The sequence below is a fragment of the Nerophis lumbriciformis genome, linkage group LG39, assembly GCF_033978685.3.
Source record: "Nerophis lumbriciformis linkage group LG39, RoL_Nlum_v2.1, whole genome shotgun sequence".
Lineage (NCBI taxonomy): Eukaryota > Metazoa > Chordata > Actinopteri > Syngnathiformes > Syngnathidae > Nerophis > Nerophis lumbriciformis.
In genome coordinates, this window is record NC_084586.2 from 23,545,867 (window position 1) to 23,557,500 (window position 11,634).

At 37.3% G+C, this 11,634-nt stretch overlaps 1 protein-coding gene across 1 annotated transcript in view; it reads left to right on the forward strand.

Annotated features, from left to right (window-relative positions):
• The first annotated feature begins 485 nt into the window (after positions 1-485).
• tmem106a (transmembrane protein 106A) overlaps positions 486-11,634 on the forward strand; it is an 18,103-nt gene continuing 6,954 nt past the window's right edge. Inside the window, exons 1-2 of the mRNA XM_061931945.2 lie at positions 486-626; positions 9,335-9,474. Of these exons, the coding sequence (XP_061787929.2) occupies positions 9,342-9,474 (133 nt within the window). The 5' untranslated portion in view covers positions 486-626; positions 9,335-9,341. The remainder of the gene's footprint in view (positions 627-9,334; positions 9,475-11,634) is intronic.

The window sequence follows — 11,634 nt, forward strand, 5'->3', positions numbered from 1 at the left end:
ACTTCCGGTAAATTCAGCGATCAGAAGCAGCCAATGAGGGGTCAAGTTTGCAGTCACGTGACACGAATACAATGACAACGAATTATTCTACACCGAATTTTTTACTTTTAGTAAAACTGGATTTTTAAACATCCACATTTTGCGTGCATTTTTTTTTTATTCCAACGACGTTCAAACACAAACAGTTGATTGACTTAAGTTCCGAGTCCAAAAAAGCTTTCGTAATAAAGACACAATTTGTTTGGAAAACATCTGCTGAATTGTGAACACATTCTCCACCTTTCTGCTGTACATCGTGCAAATAAACCATTTGCACAGTGCTTGGCTTCTCTCTTTAAAGCAAGTTTTATTATTATTATTGTGCAAGAAGTGCGCAGCGTTGTATGAAAATAAACACAAGATTTGTACTCTGACTTATTTGACAGCAGCAGTGCACCCCCTCGGCCGCTAGGGGGCAGCATAACTGACCTGTCACCCGAAGAAGGCGGAAGTGTTGTTTGTTTTCTTCAACAGGAAATGACTTTTATTTCTAATGTGCACCGACCGGAAGTCCGCAGTGCAAGTCGTCCTCAGAAGGAGCGCGTCTGCTGATAAAGTCTCCACTTTCAGCTCTTCACTGACACAAGGTGAGTTATTTGACCTCGTTAAATAAACTCCAAAAGCGGTTATTTGGAAGCGCTATTAATGTAGGCTGACCATATAGTGAAATGTGAAACGAGGACACATATATGCGTGCCAAGGCGGGACGAGGTGAACATTTGCCAACTTGCTTTAGAAATAATATATTTATTTCAATAAAGCATTTTTTCTCCTCTGTTGACAGCAGTGTTGGCGCTAGGAATGTTCAAAATGGGGTCCCAGGAACCCCATCGAGTCATAAAAATGGGGTCCCACAGTAAAGTTTTGGGGTCCCACTTTTTTGTAAGCGTTTTGAAAACAAATGACAAATGTATACATTATCCTGTTATATCTCACATTCTATATTGTGTTCTACATTATCCTGTTATATCTCACATTCTATATAGGCGAGGGCGGACCTACGTCACTTCCGCCCGCCAATCCCCTAGCAACCGGTCGCCATATTGAATTGGTTGAAAACAAACCAGCTCACAGCGAACACAGCATTGACAGAAAAGGCATTTAACGAGGTTTCACGGCATTTTAAACTGTTCTAAATGGCGTATGATTATGTAAATAGTCTTTCCAGTGAGGCTACGAGTTAAAATGTTCTGTAGTTGGATTAAACGACTGCCCTTACCGCCTTCCAGCAGATGCGTGGACTGATAATCCTACACAATGGCCGGACATGGAATTTGGAAATCTTTATGTCTACCTCACAAGCGCACCAGGTCGGTTGTTATATAACGAATAAATCACATAAAAATTGTTAAATCACCCAAGGTATGTTGATAAATGATAATAAGGATGACACGGTGGCTACCAGTATCTGTATATTTATTATATCTGTAGAGAGCTCATTCAAATTCAGTTCAGTATTATGATTTATTATTTGCTGAATTACTGTTCCTTTTTTTAACTGAATTATTTATTTAAAATTACAGGCGTTTTTGCAGCAGGCTCAATGTTTTCACACTCATTTGTCCTTTCCGTTAGATCACTGAAAGGTAGTCGTTTCCCACAGTGTTTCTTTGTACTTTTTGAGTTCTCTGCTGCCGATTCACGCTTTGAAGTTGTCAGTTGATGTCGCTCGTAACTGTCCATCCTATGGGATGCCTTCTTTCCACTCTGTGGCAGGTGAGGTAAGATGGATGGTGCATAATCAGGGTGCATGGGATTCTTTACAGGTCGTCCTGAGAGGGAAAAAATGACAAAATATTGAGAGATTTGAGGGCTACAACTACAAGTAATGTTTGATTACAACAAAGGAGACTTGCAGACAGCATTTTACGACTGTCTTGAAAAGTTGATTAAATGGCAACATGAAAATTATAGGGTTTATTGGTTTTTAAAAACCCAACCGTTAAGTGCAAATTTAAATGAAACCGGTTTTCGAAAATAGCCTTTATACCGTATGTTATTGTTGTGCAACAACAACTTCAGCTGTCGAACGTTATTCAGTAAAAATTCAACGGGTTCAACATTAGCATGGACGGTATAGCCAAGTCCGTTACCCCATACTCTCTGGGGTAAGGGACTGTCTTATTGTGGCAGTTCGCTCCCTGTATGATCAGTGTCAGAGCTTGGTCCGCATTGCCGGCAGTAAGTCGGACACGTTTCCAGTGAGGGTTGGACTCCGCCAAGGCTGCCCTTTGTCACCCATTCTGTTCATAACCTTTATGGACGGAATTTCTAGGCGCAGTCAAGGCGTTGAGGGGATCTGGTTTGGTGGCTGCAGGATTAGGTCTCTGCTATTTGCAGATGATGTGGTCCTGATGGCTTCCTCCGGCCAAGATCTTCAGCTTTCACTGGATCGGTTCGCAGCCGAGTGTGAAGCGACTGGGATGGGAATCAGCACCTCCAAGTCCGAGTCCATGGTTCTCTCCCGGAAAAGGGTGGAGTGCCATCTCCGGGTTGGGGAGGAGATCTTGCCCCAAGTAGAGGAGTTCAAGTACCTCGGAGTCTTGTTCACGAGTGAGGGAAGAGTGGATGGTGAGATCGACAGGCGGATCGGTGCGGCGTCTTCAGTAATGCGGACGCTGTATCGATCCGTTGTGGTGAAGAAGGAGCTGAGCCGAAAGGCAAAGCTCTCGATTTACCGGTCGATCTACGTTCCCATCCTCACCTATGGTCATGAGCTTTGGGTCATGACCGAAAGGACAAGATCACGGGTACAAGCGGCCCAAATGAGTTTCCTCCGCCGAGTGGCGGGTCTCTCCCTTAGAGATAGGGTGAGAAGCTCTGTCATCCGGGGGGAGCTCAAAGTAAAGCCGCTGCTCCTCCACATGGAGAGGAGCCAGATGAGGTGGTTCGGGCATCTGGTCAGGATGCCACCCGAACGCCTCCCTAGGAAGGTGTTTCGGGCACGTCCGACCGGTAGGAGGCCACGGGGAAGACCCAGGACACGCTGGGAAGACTAAGTCTCCCGGCTGGCCTGGGAACGCCTCGGGATCCCCCGGGAGGAGCTGGACGAAGTGGCTGGGGAGAGGGAAGTCTGGGCTTCCCTGCTTAAGCTGCTGCCCCCGCGACCCGACCTCGGATAAGCGGAAGAAGATGGATGGATGGATGGTATAGCCAAGTTGTGGTTAAGAAGGTGGATTTTTGTTCCTTATATTTACCAGAAACGAAGTGATCCGAACACACGACCCGGGATTTTGGGGGACTCCAGTGAGAACCGTCCTCGTTTTCCCGGTGTAAAGCTGCGAGCCATTTGTCTCGTCTCTGTGGGCTTTTAGCACGCTTTGGCAGAACAAAATACGACCTTTGTTTTCCCTGTTTGCACAACCAAAAACAACACAGTTTTTTGGCATTTTGGAGGCAGAATGACGGGTTTAATCAGCGCAGGTCGACAGGTTAAAGAGTAATGGCGACGGTTTGTTTTCAACGCCAGTCAGGTTGCTATGGCTCGAAGAACCCGTATGTAGCTCAGTTGCCCGGATGTCGGCCCTGCCCTATTGTGTTCTACATTATCCTGTTATATCTCACATTCTATGTTGTGTTCTACATTATCCTGTTATATCTCACATTCTATGTTGTGTTCTACATTATCCTGTTATATCTCACATTCTCTATTGTGTTTTGGGAAAAGGTTGTCATAAACGTTACTTCATTCATTCAAACAAATAATCAAATAAAACAAATGTGTATGCATATGTAAATGTATTCAGTTATAAACATTCATTCACTTTCTTCTTTCCTTCATGGATCTAAACTTTAGTGTTTTATATGTTTTTATTTAAGAAGTTGTAGGTGTATTTATTTCAGTGTAAAAGTGTCAAAAGTGTTTTGCTTGGGTCATGAAATGATGATAATGGTGTGCCAGGGTATACATACATTTTATATTTAAATCTCTGGAGTCGACATCAACTTCACATCTATTCCTCATTTCAAAATGTTTTAGTTTTTTTATGTTGTTTTTTTGTTTGTTTGTTTCCGCCCTTTTTTGTCAAACAAAACTATGTATTTTTAAATTTTTTTAAATTTAAATCAACATAAAAAAAACCCACAAGATACACTTACCATTAGTGCACCAACCCAAAAAACCTCCCTCCCCCATTCACACTCATTCACACAAAAGGGTTGTTTCTTTCTGTTATTAAAAACTTCTGGTTCCTACATTATAGAATAATATAGTTTGCAAGGGATACAGTCCTTAAAGCACACATGATTGTGTGTGCTGCTGGTCCACTAACATTTATGTAATTGTTTTTATATTGTTTTACTTAATTTTTTATTCAAGAAAAGGTTTTTATTTATTTGTCTTATTTTTTATTTTTTTATTTCTTCCAAAGACATGCACCTGGGGATAGGTTGATTGGCAACACTAAATTGGCCCTAGTGTGTGAATGTTGTCTGTCTATCTGTGTTGGCCCTGCGATGAGGTGGCGACTTGTCCAGGGTGTACCCCGCCTTCCGCCCGATTGTAGCTGAGATAGGCTCCAGCGCCCCCCGTGACCCCAAAAGGGAATAAGCGGTAGAAAATGGATGGATGGATGGATGGATGTCTTATTTTTTATTTTATTTTTTTAAAAAGGACCTTATCTTCACCAGACCTGGTTGTCAATGAAATCCGATTGTTCAAAAGGGTTCTTAAAACCAGGTCCAGTTCAGATTATGTCCAGGTCGGGCTCAGCAACACACACCTTCACACATGTACACTGAAAACCAGATTGCATACAATCCACAAACAAAATTACATTTTCAAAATAAGCACCCATGTACAGTCCAGATCACGTCCAAGTCGGACACCTTCATTTATGTACACTTAAATTAGGGAACACAACATTTGTGTACACTTAAATTAGGGAACACAACAACAGATTGCATATAATCTATAAACAAAATTACATTTTCAAAATAAGCCTTTGACGACTTCCCATCTTTTTTATGTTTTTTGGCATCATTATCGTTTTCAACCATATAACTTTCTAAAGTTAAAAAATACTGAATAAATGTTTTAAAGAAAGAAATACTAAGTGAATATCTGTTTTTGGCCTTAAAAATAAACCTTTCACCGAGTACTATAATTAAATTGACTAAATCATGACTGTCAATGAACTCTCCCATACCTGCCAACTACTCCGGTTTTCCCGTAATTAGTACGGTTTTCATCAACCTATTCCGGGTTAGGGTTGCAGTGATTAAAAAATACGGTTTTTCATTAATTAAATTTTTTTTTTTTTTTAAGTTTTATTCACGAAATCGCGTAACAACAATGACAATCGACACTGCTTCCCGTAACTTCCTATCGAGCCATTCCGAATGCCATGCGCGAGGCTATTTATAGCACCGCTGCCAAGCACGAGGCACCAGTTGCCATTGTTTCCAAACGAGCGAACGATCATGGAATCAGCCGGAGAAAAATCGCAAACGAGTCTTAAACCGAAAAGAAAACTGCAGTCATTCCGTGAAGAATATTCAAAAGCCTATCCGGGAATAATTATCCCTTCCAAAAAGGGTGAAAACTACGCGAATTGCACCTTGTGCAGACAAGATTTTTCGATCGGACACAGAGGAATTAGCGATGTAAAAGACCACGTTGGGACAAAAAAACCACAAGTCTAATGCCGTTGCTAGTGATACAAGTGGAAAACTTTGGATTTTAGCCACAAAAAGGTAATGCCACCAATGTTATCTATTGGAATTGTTTAGTACTGTTATACTGTTAAAAGTGTTTATACTATTTATGCTTTCAAGTCCAAGTTGAAGAAATCTTGTTAAATGTTGACAGCATAACTACCGAAATACAGAAGTATGTCCTTAATATTTTTGCAGTGCTATTTCTGTTGAAAAGTTCAAATGATTACATTAGAGATGTGATGTGCCACTTTTCAAGTGTCTGATGGCTTCAATTAATTTTCATTCATTTTTCATATTTTGAATTCTTTTGAAAGGCTTACAAAAAAACTACATTTGAATTGTAATTCCATGCTATTGACAGGACTATTAATTTTAATGAAGTTAGCTTACCATGTTTACAGTATGAGAAATGTGAATTTTAGGCACAGAATATTTTTTACAATTGAACAAGGCAGTAGATTATACAAGCTTGGACAGAAAGTTAATAATGACACCAAATTTTTTTTTAATGGAATTGTTTAGTACTGTTTTACCATTTGTTTACTGTAAAAAGTGTTTATACTTTCAATGAACAAATTGAAGTCTTGTGAAAGGTTGACAGGATAACTGGCATTAACTGTCAAAATAATTTCAAACTATTGAAGTTAGCTTACAGAATAAACATGTCAATCAACCCATATGATTTTTGCTGTAATATTTTTGTTTTGAAAAGTCACTGTGACTGATAGAAAAGTGATGGTTTTAGCAACATTTTAACCTGTCTGAATGCAATCAATCATTTTGATTTCAAAAGTTGGCAGGTATGCTCTCCTAAAACTGTTTTTTATGGCAAACACACAAAATACCGTATTTGTCGGAGTATAAGTCGCACCGGAGTATAAGTCGCACCTGCTGAAAATGCATAATAAAGAAGGAAAAAAAACATATATAAGTCGCACTGGAGCCCGGCCAAACTATGAAAAAAACTGCGACTTATAGTCCGAAAAATACGGTATGCAAAATCTTCCACCAAAAATATTTTTCTTAGTGTAATATTTGATGTGAAGTAATGGGAACCTTGGATAGGTCAATAATTCATTATAACATTGATTTTGATTCAATATTATGTTTTGAGCAATGACAGTTTGAAAGAAAAAAAAAAAACAGATTTGTTTTATTAGTCAACATTGCAACTTTTTCTAAATGACATTTAACCTCTAAGCTTTTTTATTTTGCTTTTGTTATGTTTTTGTTTATTTTGATAGTATTTTTAGAATGTGCCATGGGCCTTTGAAACATTAGCTGTGGGCCGCAAATGTTAAAAAAAAAAATCTGTGTCCTTTCTGATTTCAATGCGTTTTAAAAAGACACAAAAAGTGTGTTAGCGCCAACACTGGTTGACAGTATAACAAAATAAGTCACACTTATATTCTGTAACATTCACAGTTTTGGGAAAAAAGTGCAGAGGTAGAAATATTCAAAATAACCTCTTGTATATAATGTAAACACAAATAATGCCTCAAAACAAGTTCATTAAATTCAAAGAAAAAACAGCAGATGAGCTCTCGCCCTGCACAGCTGTTTGTTTTGTGCTTTGTAGTGTAGATCTTTATTTGCCACAGATATATAAGTTCCTGCTTTGCACACAATGCATTCTGCTTTCCATGTGTCGCGGCCAGGACCAAAACACACAAATCATCCGTGAAGTTGCATTTACGTTTCGGCTTCTCTCTTGTGTTCTGTCTGTCTCTCCATTCTCTCTCGCTCTCTGTCTCTGCCCCTCCCTCACCAATGTTGCTGCGTGCGCACACCTTCACAATTTGTTTTGTTTTCAACCCCTTCTTAACCCTGGACGTACATTGAAAATACACGCAACCCTAACTCAAAATACGGGACATTTGAGGCATTTAAGAAACCAAACCCGGACAGACCCGCAAAAGAGAATATGTCCGGGGAAAAGAGGAGGTATGGTCAGTCTAATTAAGCGAGCTTCGTCACCAATGGCGTTCACAGACCAAGCGAAATAGGCCTAACAAATGTATCGACACATTCATATTGAGAATTTCACCCAAGTTAACTGTATAAGTATATGTATATGTACTATTTATATATAATATATATAAGTGTGTTAATGTAAATGTGTATCTCAGAAAGTAGTAAGTGGCGGAGTGATATGGAAAGCGACGAGGCTTGTCATTCGGTCGCACACGAGGGTGTGCAGGCCAGGGTCCGGTGGGAAACATGTATTCCTCAAATATTCAAAACATGAATTATAATTTTGGTTTCTCACAATCATAAGGTGTTTAAATTATTATTATTATTATTATTAGGCTAATTATTTGGTATTTACTTGTTTATGTACGGAGCCCCTAAAGGGACATGGGGGAATTTTTTATTTTTATTTATTTTTTTTAATTTTTTTATTTTTTTAGACATGTATCGAGCACGAGAAACTTTTTATAAAGTTATAAAAAAAAGGATAATTTTTTTTGTTGTATTTTTTTAAGACATGTATATCGTGCGCACGAGATACATGTCTAAAAAAAAAATTTAAAAAAATTATAACATTTAAAAAACATTTTTTTTATAACTTTATAAAAAGTTTCTCGCGCGCACGAGATACATGTCTAAAAAAAAATAAAATAAAAAAATAATTATATAAAAAAAAATCTTCCCCCATGTCCCTTTTAGGGCAGGGGTCGGGAACCTTTTTGGCTGAGAGAGCCATGAAAGCCAAATATTTTAAAATGTATGAGCCATATAATATTTTTTAACACTGAATACAACTAAATGCGTGCATTTTTAAGTAAAACCAACATTTTTAGAGTTTAATAAGTCTCTTATTCTTTTTAAAAACATTGCTATTCTGAAGGTAACCAATAATAAATAAAATACTTCTTACCATGAATGCTTGAACAGGTGCGGTAGAAACGGATGGATGGCTTTAAAATGCATGAGAATGTTTTATATTTTGAACATTATTTTGAACACTGTGATTATCAGCGGAATTATTCATGACTTATCGTGTTAAGCAATGTCAGCTAAGATTGATCTGAGAGCCAGATGCAATCCACAAAAGAGCCACATCTGGCTCCAGAGCCATAGGTTCCCTACCCCTGCTTTAGGGGCTCCATATTTATGGTTGTATGTCTACAAATGTTTATATGTGAGTAATAGTTCAAGTTAAAGTACCAATGATTACCAACAATTTATTATTTTTTATTTTTTATTTTTTTAACTTGATCACCAGGGGGTCAACAAGGGTGATGGGTCAAATGCAGAGGATAATTTCGCCACAACAAGTGTGTGTGTGTGTGTGTGTGTGTGTGTGTGTGTGTGTGTGTGTGTGTGTGTGTGTGTGTGTGTGTGTGTGTGTGTGTGTGTGTGTGTGTGTGTGTGTGTGTGTGTGTGTGTGTGACAATCACCACTTGTTCAATCATGGCCTCAAGCGCCATGTTTGTAAAAGTGCTGACATGTGCTTGATAAAAGTTGAGTTAAAAAGTAGAGTGAAGTTATATAAGGAGACGTGTGGTAATAAAGTGGTCACACCACCAGGAGCTTTTATAGGTGATTTAGCACCTGAACAAACCTTGGCCTCCCACGCTCCTGTCCGCACAAGTCAAAGAGCTGGCGTTGAGACTTTCTTCTCCCCGCACAGAGCCGTGATGGCCAGCGAGCACAGCCGCCTGGATCAGATGAACGAGCCTGAGAAGGTGAAGAGCCTGAAACGTTTGTCTTCTTACGGCACCCTGGGGGACGCCTGCCCTACGTGTCGCGGCACAGGACGCATTCCAAGAGGTGGGTCACGTTTCACATTTGGATGTATCCACCTTTTTATTTTTTAAACTTTTTTTGTATATAACGAATACTGCAGAACTACATCAGCAAATACAATAAATACACATAATACCAGTATGAAGTGTTTAAAATACACATAATACCAGTATGAAGTGTTTAAAATACACATAATACCAGTATGAAGTGTTTAAAATACACATAATACCAGTATGAAGTGTTTAAAATACACATAATACCAGTATGAAGTGTTTAAAATACACATAATACCAGTATGAAGTGTTTAAAATACACATAATACCAGTATGAAGTGTTTAAAATACACATATACCAGTATGAAGTGTTTAAAATACACATAATACCAGTATGAAGTATTTAAAATACACATAATACCAGTATGAAGTATTTCAAATACACATAATACCAGTATGAAGTATTTAAAATACACATAATACCAGTATGAAGTGTTTAAAATACACATAATACCAGTATGAAGTATTTAAAATACACATAACACCAGAATGAAGTATTTCAAACATACATTTAGTGAAGTAGATATAATAAGCACTGCTCAAGCACCAGACCTGCATGAGCTTGATTTCCTATTTATTTGAGCTAGGAATAAAAAATACTCTCATTGTCAACAGTTCTCCCCAAATATTTGTTGATATCTTTTTTTATTGATTTTATATATATATATATATATATATATATATACATATATATATATATATATATATATATATATATATATATATATATATATATGTATGTATGTATGTATGTATGTATGTATGTATGTATGTATGTATGTATGTATGTATGTATGTATGTATGTATGTATGTATGTATGTATGTGTGGGGAAAAAAATCACAAGACTATTTCATCTGAAATAGTCTTGTGATTTTTTTCCCCACACATACATATATTGCGCTCTACTACGGTATCGAGCACTATTTTTTGGATAACCTTATTAAGACATATATATATATATATATATATATATATGACACATTACAGCTGGGATAACCCCCCCCCCTTAAAATTATCTATCTAGTGTACACTTATTAATGATGAAAAATTATACCTATCTGCAATTAATCACAATTAATTTTAAGTTCACTACAAACAAAATGTCTATATATATATATATATATATATATATATATATATATATAGAAATTTTGTTCATAGTTAACTTAAAATTAATCATGATTAATTGTGTGTATATATATATATATATATATATATATATATATATATATAGTTTATATATATATATATATATATGTATATATATATATAGTTTATATATATATATATATATATATATATGTGTATATATATATATTTATTTATATTTATTTATATATATGTATATAAATAAATATATATATATATATATATATATATATATATATATATATATATATATATATATATATATATATATATATATATATATATATATATATATATATATATATATATATATATATATATACCGTATTTTCCGCACTATAAGGCGCACCTAAAAACCACAATTTTTCTCAAAAGCTGACAGTGCGCCTTATAACCCGGTGCGCTTTATTACGATTCATTTTCATAAAGTTTCGATCTCGCAACTTCGGTAAACAGCCGCCATCTTTTTTCCCGGTAGAACAGGAAGCGCTTCTTCTTCTACGCAAGCAACCGCCAAGGAAAGCACCCGCCCCCATAGAACAGGAAGCGCTTCTTCTTCTACTGTAAGCAACCACCCGCCCCCGGAAGAAGAAGAAAAAACGCGCGGATATCACCGTACGTTTCATTTCCTGTTTACATCTGTAAAGACCACAAAATGGCTCCTACAAAGGACAAGGATCCGGTTCATAAAAAGACGCAATCTCTCCATCCGCACACGGATTACTACCGTATTTCACAGCAACTGATATTCCTGTGAACCGCACTGTGGAACGGGAGCACGTACGGTGAATATTCGCACCACAGGGAATGAGAAGTCATCCTTCACTGTGGTTCTAGCTTGCCATGCTAACTTCCACCCATGGTGATATTCAAAAGGAAGACCTTGCCAAAAGAGACCTTTCCAGCCGGCGTCATCATAAAAGCTAACTCGAAGGGATGGATGGATGAAGAAAAGATGAGCGAGTGGTTAAGGGAAGTTT